Source organism: Pleurodeles waltl, chromosome 7 (genome assembly GCF_031143425.1).
Source record: "Pleurodeles waltl isolate 20211129_DDA chromosome 7, aPleWal1.hap1.20221129, whole genome shotgun sequence".
Taxonomy (NCBI): Eukaryota; Metazoa; Chordata; class Amphibia; order Caudata; family Salamandridae; genus Pleurodeles; species Pleurodeles waltl.
The window spans coordinates 1,125,873,785-1,125,895,991 of NC_090446.1; the positions used below are offsets into that span (position 1 = coordinate 1,125,873,785).

The following is a 22,207-nucleotide window of genomic DNA, read 5'->3' on the forward strand; positions in this document are numbered from 1 at the left end:
AAATAAGACAATAACAAATCTAATCCATAGTAGAAAGTCAAACAGTGTTACTATGATCCACAGATGGTACCCTGGGCGAATCAAATAATTTAGTTTAAGCCGTTTAAAAATCTTGTGTATACCATGCGCTGGTGCTGAAGAATCTGAAGAGAAATCATCAATGTCGGCAAAGTAGCCAGGAGCAGTCTGTGATAAAACTAGAGCCAGTGCTGGTGAAAGATAACTGGTAAATGTATCCAAAGGTGGTTCATGATAAACAATGCCATCCGTTTGAGTTGCCTTTGAAAATTGCACATTAATATTTTGGACATTTCTTGTTGATGCAGTTGTGATAGGAATCAGCACAAGTTCATTCTCTGTCCTCCCCAACCTCTGAGAAACAGTTTCAGTGCTGCTCAAAGTTTGAAGAGGTAAAGGTAAGGTAATGAGAGGGGCAAGCAAACTACCCAGGAATACTCATGGTCTACTGTGTAGCATCTGCCACATAGTTCAATTTTACATGATGAATGAAGACAAAGCGGTTGTCTTTAGAATCGGGCAGCAATTGTATGATGACATATCTTGTACCGTGCATTCCAAGCCCAGAAACAGTGCTCGGTAGGATAGGACAAACTGTTTTTTTCACAGATATCTCTTCTCAAACTGGATCCTCAACTTTTAGAATTCAGCCTGTGGATGTTGTTTAATCCCTCATTCCCAAGGTGGTGGCATGTGCTGATGCATGCTCATCGTAGAACTGCAGTAATTCCTTCAAAACAGTGACACATCCATTTATGCCAAAAGATGTTTCTGCTGCCACCTCACCAGGACCATCAAGATCTGGGACATACATTGGGTTGCCGAACAGGATTTTGTAAGGGGTACGTCCTCCCAAAGACCTTCTAGGCAGATTATTTAATGCTCTTTGGACTCCGTACAACCTGAACCTAATACCCCAGCTGTATCAGTTTTCTCTCTCTCCACTGCTGAATGTCCCTCAGTATGGTAGGGTGAAGCATAATGCATCCCAACACCCATCGTTCCCATCATGTCTCCGTATGCCCTGGAGGCAAACATGTGCCCTGGTCCAAATGGAAGGCTGCGACTGCATAAGTCCCGATGAAGACTTGCAAATCTTTAATAACAATTCATGCATCAGCTGATCGTTCAGGCCACAACTGTAAGAATCTGGAGCAATAATCTACAGCAAGTAGAATGCATTTTTATGCACCTTCAGAACTTAAGGAACAGTGGTCCAGGTACACACACTACAAATGCTAACTTGATATTAAGAGTGGTGTCTGAAGCTGGTGTTAGATGGTGGAACCTTTAATTTGTTGAGATGTCACAGCTAAGGACATACTGCTTGGTCTGCTTGTATAGACCAGGCCACCAGAACGCTTTTGTAGCAAAGAGATGGTAGCTGCAACACCCTCATGAGCTGCTTTGATCAGTTCCGCTCTATGGTGTAGATTGGGGAATCACACAATCACCCAACCCTGGTATTGTTATGCAGGCAATGTTTTGGGCACTTAAATGGTAGGAATATTTGGTAGGATATTCTTTTGATAAGCATACCATCAGCCGAAGCATTCACGACAGCCAAGATGTTGTCATCCAACCTCGTATGAGAAGGAGTTATCACAGCAACAGAAGCCGTAGCACCTTCAGCTTTGGCCTCTTCATCAGCCAATGATTTTCCTACTACGTGATTTCCTACGCTTTGGTGGCCCAGTGCTTGTATTTTGTGAGACCGTGGCAGTTTATCTTTAAGACCTGCCACCTTCCCCTACAAAAATCCGTGTTTTTTTATGTTTCCTTTTGAATCTCTGAATCCATTAAGAAGCCAGTAGTATAAGTGTTCCTTAAAGGACTGGACACAATAATATGTATCTCACTTTATAAGTGTTGGTCATTCTGGATCTGTATGTTCCAGTGCCAAAATCAAAGCTTTAAGCTCTGCAAGTTGTGCTGTGCAGTCCCCTACGGACTGCGTGTAGGTCTTTTGGGGGATTGAACTCACCATCCTTCATTACTCCACAAATGGCTACGCAAGCCACAGAGTACTGGTGTTTAGTAAATACCTACAGCTGGTTCAGCAGAACCATTAGTATAAATGTAAATTCCGTACTGGTCAAGAGGCATTAGTGGGCATTGGGTACTCAATTTCTTACTGGAGAAATTGTTGGGTGTGTAGTTTCGGATCGAAAACATAATCATCATCAGTGGCAGTCAAAGAGGTAGCCCATTGTATCCAACATGGACGCAGTGCTTTTGCATTTGGAACATTAGCTTAGGTAACAGCCTCAAGGGCTGGTATTGGGGTAACTACAATAATGCGTTTTCCCTGGACTAGTGTTCTCTTCTTGATAACTGCCCTCTGAACTGTAGTCCGTATCATTTCTGTTGGTGCAAAACTAATTTCTGCATTGGAGTACAGGTGTGATATGTATGCTATGCGCACTGTGTCACCTTCATTGAATGTAACTTACCTGAATCTGATGGCATCCGGATGACCTGGATTACCCAGTTTGTTTAGTTTACACATGTTTGTAGATGTTTTGCTTCTAGCGGGTCAGTTTGTAGTGACCTGCAAATTTGTATATGTTGTGGTGTCCAGTGTTTACTTGAGCAATCAGGATGGATTAAGTCATAAAGTGGTTTGATGCGTTGTACATCATCTGGTATGTAAATTCTGCCAAAATTAAAGAAACCTAGCAAAAGATTGCAGTTTCTAGATGTTATTTGATGGTTGTAATTGGCCACATTTCTCTAGGAAATGTGGTGCCAATACTGATTAGGTGCCAGACTCTTCCCCTAATTTAAAAGCTCATATCCAAGGATCAATAGGCTGAGGAAAGCAATTTTAGTTTTCTTATAATTGAATTTGTAGCCATGGTTGGCAAATACCAAAACAATGCAGTCTATCCTGGCTAGGTGTGTGTTGAGGTCATCATCTGTGAGATAAATGTCATCTATGTAGGACAATGCCTGGCTTTCAGGCACTAGATTTTAGCAGAAAACCCTTTTGCAAATATCCAGGGTCATTTTGTATTTTTTTGCACACAATATATGGTTCATAACTGCTGTGCTATGTGAATTTTAAATGGTAAATGTGCATGTGTGACTATTTAAATGTCTGTAATCTAAGACTATTTTATTTGAACAGTCCGGCTTAGCTACGGGAATCAAAGGGTTATTCATTGGAGATAAGCAGGGTTTAATTACACCCTGGTACTCAAGTTGTGAGTATTTCCATCACTTCGGCTTTTGCATCATGTTTTATTGGATATTGAGGTTGTAACTGTGGATTGGACTGTATAGATAAGGTGAGTGCCTTTCACAACCCACATAGTTGTGGCACAGCGCTGGAGCCTGCCCAAGAGTCCAATCTGCATAATACTGAAAAGAGGAAACCCAATTACCCTACCTGACCTGGGTTATATAGCAAATGTCAACAAAAAAGTGGTCAGAAGGTAGGGATCAATTGCATCAATATTTTTAAATCACAGTGCTCAATAATTGTCTTTATGGATCAATTATTATCCAAAATTTATTGTAACTAATTATATGCAAGACAGACAATAACTTATTGGTGAATATCAACAGAATACAAATTTTTTTTTATAAAACATTACACACACAAAATCCAACACATGGAATTGAATTCACATTTTCATCTTAATTCAACTATGGTCAACATCTAGCTTCTCAAAGTCTTGTAGCTGACCATATCGTCAATAGAGGGTTATGCCCAATAACCTTTCTTTGTAACAAAATGGTGGTCACAATTTCAAAATTCCGATTGTAATCCACTCTGTTGCGATGATTGGAGGTTCATGCACAAGCAACTGGCAAATACCTCTATGTCTTTTAAGGTATTTTGTAGTGCAAATTGAGTGATTTTTTTTGCCAAGCTGACTCCAATTTAAGAACACAATCTCGCCAATATAAAAGTCCAATCTGCGGCATAGGCTTCTTTTACTGGATCAGGAACAAGAACTGAGAAAGAAAGCAAAATGGCATCTTCCCCTGATGGGAGCTTACGGACAAACTCTGGTGGGCAATTTCTTCTGGCAGTAAAATATCATAACTTAGTGTTAATCTTTCCCAGAAAATTACTTTGATTGTGCACTTCACGTCACCCTTAATTTGGATATTTCATTTGAACACCCTGTTGGGTAGGGTGACTCACCGGTCTGGTGTTCCAACTTCAAGATAGTTTTTAGTTGCTGTCACCTCCAGAAGCTCCTAAAGATTCTGGGGAATTGTCGTGACCTCTGGTGCACTGTCTAGCAGAGTCACTGTCCACGTCCTGTTCTTCGGTAGTGTACTCAATATATGTGGGCAAAAGAGCTGCAGTCTCCTTTTTAAATAGAGATTTTTGTTGAGAAAGTTTTTCTTCCTATTTTTATTGTGACGTCCGAAGAGCAATGCAAGTCCTTTTTCAGTTTTACATACTAGTTTCGGTTCTCTGATCGCTCACCTCTCTTGCTCCATTTGTTGGATGAGTCCTAAAAGGTACGAGAAGGGAGTGTATCAGTGTACTGATATGTCAGGAGGTTTTAAATTGTCACGATTTCTAAGATGGTTATCTTTTTAACGTTCAAGCTTGAACAAACTATGGACTAAGATAGGTACTACCTATTTAGCTGAGGAGGATTTTTCCCTAGCACCACGGATGTCTCTGGATAAGGTAGTTAGGGCACCTCTAGCATGCAAGAGTGAGGTACTCTGGCAATCTGTTAAAATGTGTGCCTGACCAACATTGGTAGCACCATGGCGTGCGGTTCATATTTTGGTAATAAGACTGCGTGTTTTAGGGTGGCACCACCACCAAGTGTAGGTGACTGAGTCGGTCCCACACCGTCTGGAAGCTATCTGCCTATTTCCTGCTAGCCTGCAATGCCTCTCCCAACCCTAGAAAGGAAAGGTGATTAGTGGCAACCTAAACATGACACTGACTTCTCAGGCAAGTCATGGTGCACAGATCATACCCCTTTAACTCAGTGACTCAGACTCGCACATGCTGTGGCAGAATAAAAGATGTGACATAGATTTTGTGCATTTATTGAAATAGTTGCATCTGATTATAAAAAGCATGAGCTGCAATAATTAGGCAGATGAACTATAATACAGTGATCATCATTATGATTAGTGTGAAGATAATAAACAACCCCACCACCTTTGGATGATCCTAAAAGCCTAATGGTTCTTACGTACACCCTATGTCTAAAATCTGAGAGCATAGTGGTAGTTAACCTTATGCCTATCCCATTCTAAGAGAAGGACACCCAACCCCATACCTGAAGTGGCTGCCAAGGGTCTGCCTGTTGTCTGAGTGGCAATCCTCTCAGGTGGCTGAAAATCAACGACAGGAACAGCAAAGCGGTCAATGAAATGATGTGCGTTGCAGGATGGTCATGATTGGAATGCCCTCTGCCCCCTTTAGGCCTATGTGGTGGTTATATAATAAAACCTTCACTGTTCTAAGAACATGCCTGATATGATAATATGTTTAGGAATTTGGGCCGGACTCCCGGCCTCATGGCGCGGCAATCAACAATGACAGCCTTGTGCAAGGCACAAAGTGAAATGTGTACAAGGGGCTGATAGAAATATGCAGCGCAACCAACTGTCTTTTCAGAATGAAGCAGCTGATTAAAATATAAAAACAAACTACAAGCTGGCTGTGCTAAAAATATAAAATAAATAAAAATGGGTCTATTTGTAAAAGTGACAGGCTACGGTCTAATGCTAAAATAAGGGTGTCTAACCCAGGCACTAAGGAGAATCCACAACAATGTGAAGGCCATGATTCATGAAGGGCCGCTTGGTACTTTCGGGAACATTGTCCCAGAACCTGCGATTTCTGCTTATTCACCCTCAATCCCGATATTTAACAAAATATGTCCAATTTGTGAAGTATGACTGGGAACAGGGTCAGTGAGTTAGTCACCACCAAAAGGACGTCCTCATCATAAGGTGCCATCTTATGCTCCATTTTCCCAAAAGTTATTCCTGTGAATTGGGCTTTTTTGCCTATTGTTTCAGTTAGGGGTTCCATATATAAGGTAAACAGAAGCTGGAACAGACAGCTGCACTGTTGTGCTCCCATCTGTATCTCAATGGGACCAGAGGTTGTTCTATTGGCTCTGACTCGGTCACTTGACTGATCTTAGCCGCTAAATACCCATTTCTGAAATGTGTGTCCTATTCCACTCCTCCTGAGGACTACCGGTGAAAGCCATTGTACCCTACTGTAAGAAAATGCCTCCTTGGCATGGTTACCCCCTGACTTTTTGCCTTTGCTGATGTGAAGTTTTGATTTGAAAGTGTGCTGAGGCCTGCTAACCAGGCCCCAGCACCAGTGTTCTTTCCCTAACCTGTACTTTTGTTTTCACAATTGGCACACCCTGGCATCCAGGTAAGTCCCTTGTAACTGGTACCCCTGGTACCAAGGGCCCTGATGCCAGGGAAGGTCTCTAAGGGCTGCAGCATGTCTTATTCCACCCTGGGGACCCCTCACTCAGCAAAGACACACTGCCTGCCAGCTTGTGTGTGCTGGTGAGGACAAAACGAGTAAGTTGACATGGCACTCCCCTCAGGGTGCCATGCCAACCTCACACTGCCTATGCAGTATAGATAAGTCACCCCTCTAGCAAGCCTTACAGCCCTAAGGCAAGGTGCACTATACCATAGGTGAGGGCACAAGTGCATGAGCACTGTGCCCCTACAGTGTCTAAGCAAAACCTTAGACATTGTAAGTGCAGGGTAGCCATAAGAGTATATGGTCTGGGAGTCTGTCTTGCACGAACTCCACAGCACCATAATGGCTACACTGAAAACTGTGAAGTTTGGTATCAAACTTCTCAGCACAATAAATGCACACTGATGCCAGTGTACATTTTATTGTAACATACACCCCAGAGGGCACCTTAGAGGTGCCCCCTGAAACCTTAACCGACTATCCGTGTAGGCTGACTGGTTTTAGCAGCCTGCCACACTAGAGACATGTTGCTGGCCACATGGGGAGAGTGCCTTTGTCACTCTGTGGCTAGTAACAAAGCCTGTACTGGGTGGAGGTGCTTCACACCTCCCCCTGCAGGAACTGTAACACCTGGCGGTGAGCCTCAAAGGCTCACCCCCTTTGTTACAGCACCCCAGGGCACTCCAGCTAGTGGAGTTGCCTGCCTCCTCCGGCCACGGCCCCACTTTTGGTGGCAAGGCCGGAGGAGATAATGAGAAAAACAAGGAGGGGTCACTGGCCAGTCAGGACAGCCCCTAAGGTGTCCTGAGCTGACTTTGACTTTTAGAAATCCTCCATCTTTCAGATGGAGGATTCCCCCAATAGGGATAGGAATGTGCCCCCCTCCCCTTGGGAGGAGGCACAAAGAGGGTGTACCCACCCTCAGGGCTAGTAGCCATTGGCTACTAACCCCCCAGACCTAAACACGCCCTTAAATTTAGTATTTAAGGGCTCCCCAGAACCTAGGAACTCAGATTCCTGCAACCTAAGAAGAAGAGGACTGCTGAGCTGAAAAACCCTGCAGAGAAGACGGAGACACCAACTCCTTGGGCCCCAGCTCTACCGGCCTGTCAAACTCCCCACCGCCCCCCCCCCCCCCCCCCCCCCCCCCCATGAAGACACTACTCCAGCGACGCTTTCCCCAGGGACCAGCGACCTCTGAATCCTCAGAGGACTGCCCTGCTCTAGAAGGACCAAGAACTCCCAAGGACAGCGGCTCTGTTCACCCAAGACTGCAACTTTGTTACAAAGGAGCAACTTTAAAACAACTTGCGTTTCCCACCAGAAGCGTGAGACTTGCTACTCTGCACCCGACGCCCCCGGCTCGACTTGTGGAGAACAATCACTTCAGGGAGGACTCCCCGGCGACTGCGAGACCGTGAGTAGCCAGAGTTGCCCCCCCTGAGCCCCCACAGCGACGCCTGCAGAGGGAATCCCGAGGCTCCCCCTGACCGCGACTGCTTGTTCCTCAGATCCCGATGCCTGGTAAAGACTCTGCACCCGCAGCCCCCAGGACCTGAAGGATCCGAACTCCAGTGCAGGAGTGACCCCCAGGAGGCCCTCTCCCTTGCCCAGGTAGTGGCTACCCCGAGGAGCCCCCCCCCCCCCCCCCCCCCTTGCCTGCCTGCATCGCTGAAGAGACCCCTTGGTCTCCCATTGATTCCTATTGAAAACCCGACGCATGTTTGCACGCTGCACCCGGCCGCCCCCGTGCTGCTGAGGGTGTACTTTCTGTGTGGACTTGTGTCCCCCCCCCAGTGCCCTACAAAACCCCCCTGGTCTGCCCTCTGAAGACGCGGGTACTTGCCTGCTGGCAGACTGGAACCGGGGCACCCCCTTCTCCATTGACGCCTATGCGTTTTGGGCACCACTTTGACCTCTGCACCTGACCGGCCCTGAGCTGCTGGTGTGGTAACTTTCGGGTTGCTCTGAACCCCCAACGGTGGGCTACCTTGGACCCAAACTTGAACCCCGTAGGTGGTTTACTTACCTACAAAAACTAACAAACTCTTACTCCCCCCAGGAACTGTTGAAAATTGCACTGTCTAGTTTTAAAATAGCTATATGTCATTTATGTGAAAACTGTATATGCTATTTTGCTAATTCAAAGTTCCTGCAATACCTTTCATTTGAAGTATTACATGTAAATCTTGAACCTGTGGTTTTTAAAATAAACTAAGAAAATATATTTTTCTATACAAAAACCTATTGGCCTGGAATTGTCTTAGAGTGTGTGTTCCTCATTTATTGCTTGTGTCTGCACAATAAATGCTTAACACTACTCCTTTGATAAGCCTACTGTTCGACCACACTACCACAAAATAGAGCATTAGTATTATCTCTTTTTGCCACTATCTTACCTTTAAGGGGAACCCTTGGACTCTGTGCATACTATTCCTTACTTTGAAATAGTGCATACAGAGCCAACTTCCTACACCTACTGAATGCCTTCTCTGAATTCAAGGGTAAGAGAAAGGCTGGTATTTGAGCTAGGGTCATTTTGGTCATAATTTGTAGTATGTGTTGTGTTGTCAGGGGCAACTTCTTTCAGGAGTTTACCTTGTCTGGCCAGGTCACACGAGGTCTTGCATTTAGGGGGCTAGTCGTTGGGCCAGGATGCTCATGAATAACTTTGTGTCGACAGTGAGGAGTGAAATTGTGTGGGCAGGCTGAAGGGTCCTTGACTGGTTTTGGGTATTGGTGTGATTACAGCTATGTGCACTGAGGGGGTTGGTGATCGAGTGTCTGCAAAGGAGTTGCAAACTTAGCCAGCATGGGAGCTAATAGGGGACAGGACATCTTGTAAAAGACCACTGTAAACCCATTGGGGGTCTGAGACCTTCCCAATATGGAGTTTGGAAATTCTAGTTATGACTTTCCCTACCATGATGTCTCTCACCAGTGTTGCAAATTGGTGGGGGTATGAGTATCTACATCGGTGCCTCATCCAAGTAAGTCCGTATACTCCCAGTGGAGGAAGGTTCTGTGGTGTAGAGAGTGGAATAATATACCTGGAAGGCCTAAGCTATCTCCTTAGAGATATGAACTGTGTCCCAGTGTGGGTGGTGATATGGATCATGTTGCCTCTGTTGTTTTTCCCTGCCTTTGCAAGCTAGCAGTTTACCTGCTTTGTCGCTCCTTGTGTAATAGCTGTGTTTAGTACGCAGTAGGTCATACTCTGTGGCCTCCAGTCTCAGGATTTATGCTGCTGCCTCGCTGAATTAAGCTGGCGCCAGACTCTCCAGCAGCCCGACTCTTTGGCGGGATTCCAGGCCACTCACGTTTCCTTCCAATTTCCTACGCTTTGCCTTCCTGTTTGTGTTCAGTGTAGGAGTCCCTCAACTGTTGCACACTGAAAGGGCAGAGGATTGACCCCTGGTCACATTTATGTCTTTGTTACAAATACTGTAAAAAGGAAAGATTTCATCCTTGCTTGATGATGGTTAGTTATGTTTACAGTACTTTAATGAACTTATATGGATAATTGTGTATATGTTTAGACAGCCACCATATTGGCTCTGATGTGTCTAACCCAATCTGAAATCTCTCCCTTTTTAGCCTGGTGGCACCCAAACCATAACCGAATTTGAGTTGAAGTGGCAACACTGGCATGAGGAGTGTGAACGGTATCTGCAGGATGGCACATTTGCCTCAAACAGTAACCTGGAGTCCATCTGCAAGGTGAGTGTCTTTTGCCCCAGCTCAGTGAGTGCAAGCACGGTACCAGTGGCATATGTTCTTGTCTTGTGCACATGAGGGGTAAGCACATGTCTTGTGACTTGTGGAGATGTCTGTATTTTCCTTTGTTTTATTTTAGTTTGTTACATTTTGTAGTTCTTTTTGTAGATCCTCTTGGGGAATGAGACAACTATACTGGAAAAGAAGGAGCTGTTAAGCACATGGTACCATTTATTGGTGTCACGGCTGTTGTATGCACATCCTACAGTGAAGCCCAGCGACCTACACTTCTATGCACAGGTATGCCCAGACGTTTAAGATCCTATTTGGAGAACTCCTGTTTCAACTCGTATGTAAGGTCAAACCTGTGTAGAACAGTGGCTCCGATGCTGCAGCGTTCCTTTCACTTTGAGCAATTTGACTCACATTCTCAACTTACTGTTTTCTGGTGTAGGTTCGTGTCCAGTTATTTACAGACTATTCTGGCTCCTGATCACATGCTTTGTGTGCTGTTGCTGCAGCTTCTTACTACTAAAGCTAAAGTGTTCATCACCTTGTGACCAACAACAATATTTCCTTTTTTGTACTACCTTTATTCTTCCCCTATTTTTTACTTTCATACTCATTATTATCTTCTGCAAAAAGTGCATTATTCCAATACTCTCTGAAACAGGGAAAATGTTTTATTTGAAAGTGCCAGAATTAAATTAATATATGCATTGTTCGTTTTATCTTCCCATTCATCTTTATCTTCCACAGTCCAGTCTGGATCTGTTTCTGGGGACTGACAGTGTGCCTGAGCCTCTCGACAGCATCCTTTTGGCCGCTTTTGAGTTTGACATCCACCAAATCATCAAAGAGTTCAGGTAGAGTTCTAATTTGCAGCTGGGATTGATGGGATACCATTGAGATGATGTAATAATGGGAAACATTGTGCCTCTTACCACAGCAGTTTGAATGCAGTTAGAGGTAAATACCTGAGATGCATCTGCAAGAAAATGTAAAGGACTACAGGTATAATGCATTAAACCATATTACAGATGTCTAGGAGATTGGCCTCTTTAGCTGAAGGACCTGATCTTGTACAGTTAAGAACGAATACCTCCTTCTTCAAAGTGTGCATGTATGATGGGATGTGCACAGACATGTGGCTAGTGCTCACTGTTTCAAGCCCACTGCCCACCTGAAATGAGAGGATAGGTCACGTGTGGCCGTTCAGTTGGAATTCCTCAAGTGCCTGGCATCTAACATAAGTGAGCAAAAGTAGGAAGCCACAAATGCCAGCGAAGCATTTCAAAATTTAAACGTATGATAAGGAGATCTTCATGATTTTAAACATTAGCATGTGTCCTCCCTCTTCATACCAATTCAGAGCTAAAGCATGTATTCGCCTCAGTTTTTCGCCCACCTCAGCAGAAAGGAACAGATGTCTCTGACAGCTCCCGGTCCTGGATCATTTTCCTCTTTGGCACTGATTGACGTGAAGAAAACTAGATGGGTGATTGTCTCCTCTCCAACCCCTGCTGCCAGTCCTACAACTCCTGCTCTGATACTAATCTTTCCCTCACCACTTGCACCTTCTCTCTTGGGCCCCAGTTTACCTCACTTTGATCAACCAGATATGGAAGGGTAGAAGTTGTAGGAGCATTAGTAGGCAATAGTTTCTGATGGAAAATTCAATTGCAGATTCCTCACTCCTTGAACTTTTGTGCTTATTTCATCACAATTCCATTTCTGCTCCAGAAATCTCCCCAGACATTTAACAGTTTCCTAATGTACTACCTTGACCCACCACGTGAGTTCCTTTTCCTAGGAACAGTTTCCAAAAAATGTTGATCTACAGTGTGAAATAGGGAAAAGTTGTGAGAATTTCAGTGGTGCCACTCTTGTGGCAAGCAGATGTCACACTCAGACTCGCACATGTTTTTGTGGTGCCTGGGCCCCAAGCATGACTCCAAGCCATGCAATAAATGCAGCCACATTCACACCAAGGTTATCAAAGAACGTGAGGAAAACCTTTCACGGTACAAGTCCAAGATGATCATTTAGATAATCTGGACAACCCTGGTCCAGCACCAAGTCCCACACCATCTTGCCTTTAATGGGAAAATCCTTGAGGCATGAGGCCCTCTAAGAGGGGGAACAAGGGACCTTTTGGGGCCTCTTGAAGATGTTCCATTCCAGGGTTAGATCGTATAGTTAGTGGCTACATTTTCAGACTCTGGCCTCAGCATCGACTTTGAAGATAGATTTAGTGGATGTCTGACCCCTACTCTGAATATGGAGGTTTCTAATGAGCACCCAGCCTTTCCAGCCCTTGGCACTGACCTTGGGCAGATTATGCCCTTTACGAGGTGATTCAGGTCTTCTTTCAGAGAAATTCCACGCCACCTCCCTCAGGTGTACTTCTGGGCCCTAAGTTGCCTTTAGGGCCCGAAACTGGGTGCCTGTCCAGCAGCTTCAACCCCAAGGATGGTTGTCCCCTTTGGGACTCCCCTTGATGCCGTCCTAATGCTGACCGAACCTGTCACTCTGCCAAAGGCTTTGCTAGTCACCATTTGTACCAGTGCCTCTTTTGGATCCATTGCGCACACTCTAATTTTCCAAAGACTAAGGCCATCCTAATCTGATCCACAATCAGAAAACAACAGTTGTTGGAGAATGTTTACAGACCTTTTCCTTCCGGCAATATTTAGCAGGCTTGTTGAGTTCTTTGGTGCAGACTCAAACCTTCTCAGATGTCAAATACTATCATGACAAAGATGACAGCAGTGAAGTGGTCTAAGCCCCACTGACTTTCAAACAACTGGCACAGATTCTGGCGATTATTTTGCTTTACAGGATGCTATTGGCTAGGACACTGCTCCTCTAGTGGATCTGCAGTTGTCTTCTGACCCCCACTCTGCTGGTTGCTTCATTCACCACAGTCCTGCACAAGGCCGCAGAGGTAGTTGAGCTAACATTGCTTGTAGAGGAGAGCAAGGCTATCTTGATCACTGACATTTTACAGCCTGCCTCGTTCACAATTAAACCGTTATTCTGTTTCAGGAAGGCATTGATAGACCTCATCTTTGTGATAAAGGCCAGTGTCTGCTCCGGTGGTGAACTGGCAGGATACAATTTGGCATCATCCAGCACCTGGTAACGCAAAGTTTTTGACACCTTACTATTATCTTGAGAGCTTTGTAGTCTTCTAATCAAAACTCAGACTTCTTCCCCCCTCCCCTTTCCAAAAAGGATTTGAAAAATATTAAAGCAATGAGAAAGAAGATCTTTACTTTATGGAGCCTTGCTCTTCACTGCACAAATGCATTTGACTCCTTGCCTATTATCCACATGGAAAATGGCACTGGTGGTCATACCAAACCTGCTTGAACAGACATCTGTGTAACCATTTTGTGGAGGTTCTGTTATGTGAAAAGGGTGCAGAGAAACAAATCTTGCTGACTGTATTGGATACATTTGACTCAGTGGAACGGCACATGGGCTCATCCATTGCCATATACCATTATGCTTTTATGTGCTCCATCTGAATCTCGAGTGGTTTCCAAGGAAATGTTATGGGTTTCACGGATGCTTGCCTTCAAAGCGACAAGTCTGACTCAGCTCTGGAACGTTTCAAGCAGAGCCTGGCTACAGCCATCTCCTTGGGTCTAGTGTTTAATGCACATCACTTCACTAGGAGTTATTCTGTGGTCTACCCTTTTGGAGGCATCAGCCCCTAGCAGGCTGTGTGGCAAAACTGGGGATGTTGTGGTGCCAGGTACCATTGTGGACAGCAGCAACAGTCCTCTTCCTCCAAGGCCTCCCCACAGAACTTTATTAACCTATCTTTTGAGGCACATGTGAGGTCTCTGGAAAAGAGTGTGGACCACCACTTGGCAAACGTGCAGTCCATCACAAAGAACCAATGGGTGCTGCTGATTGTAGAGCAGGACTATGCCCTTCCTTTTCAGGACTCGCTTCCTCCTTTTGCCTGCAGTCCCCTTGGAAGACCTTGATTGCATTTGCAGAAGTGGGATCTGGCTTCTCTTAGAAAAGGCACTGTGGAGTTGTTTACAATGAACAAGACCGGGTCTGCTTCCCATTCTTGAACTTTGCATAATGAATGCATTCCTGTGCAGTGAAAAGTGCAAATGGTGTGTGCTGAACATTCTGTTAGTTCCGAAGCTGCAAAACTAGATGGTTTTCCTAGACTTACAGGATACATATTTTCACATATTGATGCTTGAGTCACACAGTGAGGTACCTGCCCTTTGTAGTGGGGTCCTGTAGGAAGCTGTCTCTGTATATACAATCTCAAAGTGAGAGATAGTGTGCACAGAGTCCAGGGGTTCCCCTTAGAGGTTGATAGTGGCAATGGTAGATAATACTAATGCTCTATTTGTGGTAGTGTGGACGAGCAGTTAGACTTATCAGAGGGTATTGTTAAGCATTTGTTGTACACACCCAGGCAATAAATGAGAACACACACTCGGAGACTTAACTCCAGGCCAATAGGTTTTTTATATAGAAAAATATTATTTTCTTAATTTATTTTAGAACCACAAGATTCAGAATTCATGTAAGTAGATAAATTGTAAGGTACTTGGCATAGATAAATATAGAACTTTGAATGAAAACAGTAATGTACACAGTTTGGCATAAAATGGCAATAAGCTATTATAAAAGTGGACACAGTGCAAAATTCAACAGTTCCTGGGGGAGGTAAGTAATGGTTAGTTTGTCAGGTAATTAAAGCACTTACAAGTTCAGTCTCCGGGGCATAGGCAGCCCACCGTTGGGGGAGTTCAAGTCAACCCCAAACAGCCAGCACCAGCAGCACAGGGCCGGTCAGGTGGAGAGGCCAAAGAGGGGCCCAAATAACATAGGCACCTATGGAGACTAGGGGTGCTCCGGTTCCAGTCTGCTAGCAGGTAAGTACCTGCATCCTCAGGGAGCAGACCAGGGGGGTTTTAGAGAGCACTGGGGTGGTCCCAAAAAGGCACACAAAATACACCCTCAGCGGCACAGGGCGGCGGGTGCAGTGTGCAAACTAGGCGTCAGGTTTTGTGTTGAAATTAATGGAGGGACCCGGTGGGGTCACTCTGGCGATGCAGGCAGGGCACAGGGGGGCTTCTCGGGCCAGCCACCGACTGGGCAAGAAGGAGGGTTGCCTGCTGCTCACTCCTGCACTAGTAGTTGGTTCCTCTTGGGCCTGGGGGCTGCGGGTGCAGTGCTTCTTCCAGGCATCGGGTTCTTTATTACCGGGCAGTTGCGGTCAGGCGGATCCTCTGGATTCTGTCTGCAGGCGTCGCCATGGGGGTGCAGGGAGGTGGTCTCATGGTTGGCACGACGTGGTAGTCGGCTGGGGGTCCTCGCTGCAGTGTTGGTTTTTCTGGACACGGGCCGGGGGCGTCTGATGCAGAGTATTGGGGACTCACGCTTCAGGAGTGAGGTGGGAGTCCCTTTAAAGATGGTATCTGATCCAGACTTCAAGTTGCAGATTCCTTACCTTAGAATTTCCCCCAGGCGTCAGACTGGATCCGGAGATTTTTCTTTGAGCAATACCCTTGCGCGTCGGTAGGTGGCGTCTGTCAACTGCGTAGGCGTCGTGGTCACAGTGATGACGTCGGGAGTAGTACATAGATGCCGCCCTTGCGCAGTGACGTCAGTTCTTTTCTTTCCGCGCCGCGCGCTGATCCAGAGAGAGCTACCCTGGCTATTTTTGGGCCGAATTCGACCCTTTTGTCGAAGTTTTTTTGTGTACGACTTTGGTGTGTCGAGATGTACCCAAAGACCGGGTTCAAGCCCTGTGAGGACTGCCATCGGACGATGTCTGTGACGGATCCTCATCGCATTTGTCTGTGGTGCCACGAGCGTTACCACAACCCGAAGTTGTGCTCCGAGTGTCGGGCCATGCACCCGAAAGCTTTGAGGGAGCGGTCCCTAAAGCTAATGGCGGCCCGGCACTCGACTCCGCGTAGGTCCCAGTCTTGCTCGAGAGGAAGGTCTCGAGATCGGTCGCGGAGTCATCACCACTCCACTTCTTCGAAGTCCTCGGGTTAAGGTAAGAAGAAGAAGTCAAAGAAGTCCTGTCGCTCGGCCGACGCGTCGCGGAATGAGCGTCCACGCACTAGGCCTCCGTCCTCGGAGCCTGCGTCTGGGTCGACTCCGCGCTTCCCCGAGTTTCCCATAGCCGGAATGACCCCCGCCCAACTGAAAGAGTTTTACGAGGCAATGCGCCTCATCTTTGGGCGGGCCGACCCCGATACGGCGCCTTCGGGCCCAAAGGGTTCGGCTGAGGGTCCTTCGGGTTCCCACGCCTTCGGCCACCGAGGTCACCTCCGGATCCATGCGCGGATCCGTACCGACGCCGGTCGCACCTTCAAGACCTTTCCCGGTGCCGGGTCGTATGTCACCGCTCCCAACGTCGGTGGTGCCCACTATCGATGTCGACCCAATTCTTATCCCCGACGAGTCGGAGCGGCGTCGACCGACGCGCCATCCGCTTCGGTGGGCCCTATTCGCCCGAGGTTGAATTCGGACCCTGTAGGAAGTTGGCTCTGTATGTGCTATTTCAAAGTAAGGAATAGCATGCACAGAGTCCAAGGGTTCCCCTTAGAGATAAGATAGTGGCAAAAAGAGATAATACTAATGCTCTATTTTGTGGTAGTGTGGTCGAGCAGTAGGCTTATCAAAGGAGTAGTGTTAAGCATTTGTTGTACATACACACAGGCAATACATGAGGAACACACACTCAGAGACAAATCCAGCCAATAGGTTTTGTTATAGAAAAATATCTTTTCTTAGTTTATTTTAAGAACCACAGGTTCAAATTCTACATGGAATATCTCATTTGAAAGGTATTGCAGGTAAGTACTTTAGGAACTTTAAATCATTACATTAGCATGTATACTTTTTACATAAAACACAATAAGCTGTTTTAAAAGTGGACACAGTGCAATTTTCACAGTTCCTGGGGGAGGTAAAGTAATGTTAGTTTTAACAGGTAAGTAAGTCACTTACAGGTTTCAGTTTTTGGTCCAAGGTAGCCCACCGTTGGGGGTTCAGAGCAACCCCAAAGTTATCACACCAGCAGCTCAGGGCCGGTCAGATGCAAAGGTCAAAGAGGTGCCCAAAACACATAGGCTTCAATGGAGAGAAGGGGGTGCCCCGGTTCCAGTCTGCCAGCAGGTAAGTACCCGCGTCTTCGGAGGGCAGACCAGGGGGGTTTTGTAGGGCACCGGGGGGGACACAGGTCAGCACAAAAAGTACACCCTCAGCAGCGCGGGGGCGGCCGGGTGCAGTGTGCAAACACGCGTCGGGTTTATAATGGTTTCCTATGAGAGATCAAGGGATCTCTTCAGCGTTGTAGGCAGGCAAGGGGGGGGCTCCTCGGGGTAGCCACCACCCGGGCAAGGGAGAGGGCCTCCTGGGGGTCACTCCTGCACAGGAGTTCCGTTCCTTTAGGTGCTGGGGGCTGCGGGTGCAGGGTCTTTTCCAGCCGTCGGGAAATGGAGTTCAGGCAGTCGCGGTCAGGGGGAGCCTCGGGATTCCCTCTGCAGGCGTCGCTGTGGGGGCTCAGGGGGGACAACTTTGGTTACTCACAGTCTCGGAGTCGCCGGAGGGTCCTCCCTGAGGTGTTGGTTCTCCACCAGTCGAGTCTGGGTCGCCGGGTGCAGTGTTGCAAGTCTCACGCTTCTTGCGGGGAGTTGCAGGGGTCTTTAAATCTGCTCCTTGAAACAAAGTTGCAGTTCTTTTGGAGCAGTGCCGCTGTCCTCGGGAGTTTCTAGTCTTTCTTGAAGCGGGGCAGTCCTCAGAGGATTCAGAGGTCGCTGGTCCCTTGGAAAGCGTCGCTGGAGCAGGTTTCTTTGGAAGGCAGGAGACAGGCCGGTAAGTCTGGAGCCAAAGCAGTTGGTGTCTTCTGTTCTTACTCTGCAGGGGTTTTTCAGCTCAGCAGTCCTTCTTCTTCAGGTAAGTTGCAGGAATCTAAATTCTTAGGTTCAGGGAAGCCCTTAAATACTAAATTTAAGGGCGTGTTTAGGTCTGGGGGGTTAGTAGCCAATGGCTACTAGCCCTGAGGGTGGGTACACCCTCTTTGTGCCTCCTCCCAAGGGGAGGGGGTCACATCCCTAATCCTATTGGGGGAATCCTCCATCTGCAAGATGGAGGATTTCTAAAAGTTAGTCACCTCAGCTCAGGACACCTTAGGGGCTGTCCTGACTGGCCAGTGACTCCTCCTTGTTGTTTTCTTTGTTTCCTCCGGCCTTGCCGCCAAAAGTGGGGGCCGTGGCCGGAGGGGGCGGGCAACTCCACTAGCTGGAGTGTCCTGCGGTGCTGTGACAAAGGGGTGAGCCTTTGAGGCTCACCGCCAGGTGTTACAGCTCCTGCCTGGGGGAGGTGTTAGCATCTCCACCCAGTGCAGGCTTTGTTACTGGCCTCAGAGTGACAAAGGCACTCTCCCCATGGGGCCAGCAACATGTCTCTAGTGTGGCAGGCTGCTGGAACCAGTCAGCCTACACAGATAGTCGGTTAAGGGTTCAGGGGGCACCTCTAAGGTGCCCTCTGGGGTGTAGTTTACAATAAAATGTACACTGGCATCAGTGTGCATTTATTGTGCTGAGAAGTTTGATACCAAACTTCCCAGTTTTCAGTGTAGCCATTATGGTGCTGTGGAGTTCGTGTAAAACAGACTCCCAGACCATATACTCTTATGGCTACCCTGCACTTACAATGTCTAAGGTATTGTTTAGACACTGTAGGGGCACAGTGCTCATGCACTGGTGCCCTCACCTATGGTATAGTGCACCCTGCCTTAGGGTTGTAAGGCCTACTAGAGGGGTGACTTATCTATACCTGCATAGGCAGTGAGAGGCTGGCATGGCACCCTGAGGGGAGTGCCATGTCGACTTACTCGTTTTGTTCTCACCAGCACACACAAGCTGGCAAGCAGTGTGTCTGTGCTGAGTGAGGGGTCTCCAGGGTGGCATAAGACATGCTGCAGCCCTTAAAGACCTTCCTTGGCATCAGGGCCCTTGGTACCAGGGGTACCACTTACAAGGGACTTATCTGGATGCCAGGGTGTGCCAATTGTGGAATCAAAAGTACAGGTTAGGGAAAGAACACTGGTGCTGGGGCCTGGTTAGCAGGCCTCAGCACACTTTCAATTCAAAACATAGCATCAGCAAAGGCAAAAAGTCAGGGGGTAACCATGCCAAGGAGGCATTTCCTTACAGACCCTTTTTCATATGGGTACGAATACGGGGAGGAATTGGAGTGGTCCCTGGGCCCTTAAGAATACCAGGATGACCCTGCTATGGACTGGGCACAGGATTTGGGCAAAGCCAGTAGTCTGGATACTTCTCCTGATGCTGGCATGCTGCCTCCTCCTACCGTGGCTACGGCGGAGGGAGCTACTTACAGTATGGTGATCAGTAGGGCAGCTGAGGTCCTTGGCCTTGAGCTACCTACTGTGGAAGTCAGGTCTAATCTCCTGACAGAGGTGCTTCAGCCTGGGGCTTCTACTTCAGAACCCCTTCTCCCATTCAATGAGGCCCTCACTGATGTCCTTTTGGGTACGTGGTCCAAACCCAACACAGGGGCTCCTGTGAACAGGACTATCGCTCGCTGCCATCGGCCTGCGCCGAACCACCCAAAATTCCTGTCCCAACACCCTACGCCTGAGAGTCTTGTAATCCAGGCTTCCTCATCTTCTGGCGCGTTCCCTTCCTCACCCCCGAATAAGGAATCCAAAAGGCTGGAACAATTTGGCAAGAAGTTGTTTTCTTCCTCCAGCCTCGCACTGCGGTCTGTGAACACTGCATGTCTTTTGGGCGGTTATACCCACGCCCTGTGGCAGGTCCTGCCGCAGATACCGGAGGAGGCCCGTGCTATCATCTCACAAGCAGTGAAAGATAGGAGAGACGTGGCAAAGTTCACTATCTGTTGTGGGCTGGATACAACCGACTCTCTGGGCAGATCGGTTGCGACGACAGTGGCCTTACGGCGCCACGCCTGGTTACACACTTCTGGCTTCTCGGGGGATGTCCAACAGTCAATCATGGACATGCCCTTTGAAGGCACCCGTCTCTTTCCCTACCTAGACGACTGGCTGTTGAAGGCGCCATTGCCCCAGAAAGTTGTCTCCCACTTTCAGACTACGGCGAACCTCCTGCACCAGCTGGGGTTCACTATATACGTGCCGAAGTCACACCTGACTCCCTCTCAGATGCTCCCTTTCATCGAGCTGTTCTGGACACAGTGCAGTTTCGGGCTTATCCTCACGAAAACCGAGTCCAAGACATTCAGGCTATGATTCCGATCTTTCAGCCTCAGTCATGGGTTTCGGTGAGACTGACCCTGAGGCTGCTGGGCATCATGGCCTCCTGCATCCTGCTAGTAGCACATGCCAGATGGCCTATGTGGGCTCTGCAGTGGGACCTGAAGTTCCAGTGGGCGCAGCATCAGGGAAATCTCTCCAACATGGTCCAGATCTCGGAGGAGACTGCGAAAGACCTGCAGTGGTAGCTTTCGAATCCCGATTGGGTCAATGCCAAATCCCTCTCCCTTCCCCAACCAGATCTCTCTATAGTGACAGATGCGTCACTTCTGGGTTGGGGTGGCCACATGGGTGAGGCGGAGATCAGAGGCCTCTGGTCTCCAGCGGAGTCGGGACTCCACATAAATATGCTGGAGCTCTGGGCGATCAGGCTTGCGTTGCGTCCTACAGTGGGGGACTGCTATGTGGAAGGCTGGAGTTGTGGCTTCTATGGTCTAGTCAGGGATGAGAGCCTACCACCAACGGAATTCCTGACAAAGGCCAGACTACTTAAGTCAGTGGCCCTGGATTTAGCCAGTAACGACATTGCTTGACATTAGTGGTCCCAAGGATGGACTGCCCCAGAGTAGATGAAAGTCGGATGTTATGACCTTGGCCACGGCTGAGAGTACACCTATACGACCAGAGGAACTAAAGGGTATCCTCAGGAGGCCCATAGCAGATCGGAGGGGAAGATGTAAGTTCTCACTGCCTTTGCGAAGTTAGACAGCTAAACACCTTTACAGCACTTCTTACAGCGACTCGGATAGGAATACATGCTCCTGGCCATCTAGGGGCTCACTACACACCCGGGTGGATCACTGCTCAGATGGCAGTAACTCAATCACTGAATTGCACAAATGCTGAACCTGACAGTGTGCTTCAGGCGAGAGGGCAACTGTTAATTTCACTTATACTGTAATATATAGGCTAACAATGTAGTTGGGGTAAGATTATACTTGATTGTAAGATATATGCATGCTACATTTGTGCACCTTAATGCTTTGTATTCTGATGCGTCACATGAGCATATACATCCCAATACTCTTTACTCAACCAGGCTATTGCTTATTCTTTTATTAACCAAAAACTTCATAAAAATATTTTTTTAAACAAAAAACCTGGAGGTCTTTATCAAGAGCATGAGATTCCACAGTAGGTCAAGATCTTCCTGCTCTGCACAGTCTTCTTCTAGAAGTCTTGCCAGCAGATTATATCATGTTGCATGAGGTACTGGCAGAAGGAGCAGCAAAGCTTAATAAACCACTTGAGAAATCTGTCATTGGTGTCTGTCATGTTAGACACACTGTAGCTTAGAGCAGCACCAAACCCCCGTTGCCCTTAGTCCCAGGACTTTTAGAGGTAGGTTTTCATTCCAGCAGTGATTAAGGCAGTAACACTATGTCTACAAAAAAGCACAGACCACAGGAGAAAGATTCTGAATTTCTCAAGGTAGACCTAAAACCTGAATCGATCATTGTTAAGGCAGCGAGAAGTAAACGCCCTTCAGCCCTGAGTCAACTGCTCTTGAAACAAAAAATAAAAAATTCAACTCGACTCGGAAGAAGAGGTAAAGAACAGCACCAGCACATCTCAAGAATGCAAGTTCTGAAGCACCACTAGGAGTGTAACATGCAGAGATATGGAGTGGAATAAAGTCCTGCATGGCAGACCTACTGTGGAGCAAGACTTCCTAGAAATAGTTAAGTTCGATGGCATCT

General features: G+C 47.3%; 1 protein-coding gene across 1 annotated transcript in view; it reads left to right on the forward strand.

Annotated features, from left to right (window-relative positions):
* Positions 1-22,207, forward strand: part of NUP85 (nucleoporin 85) — a 215,379-nt gene that overhangs the window by 122,310 nt on the left and 70,862 nt on the right. The window contains exons 9-11 of the mRNA XM_069200126.1: positions 10,067-10,189; positions 10,355-10,486; positions 10,946-11,052. Of these exons, the coding sequence (XP_069056227.1) occupies positions 10,067-10,189; positions 10,355-10,486; positions 10,946-11,052 (362 nt within the window). The remainder of the gene's footprint in view (positions 1-10,066; positions 10,190-10,354; positions 10,487-10,945; positions 11,053-22,207) is intronic.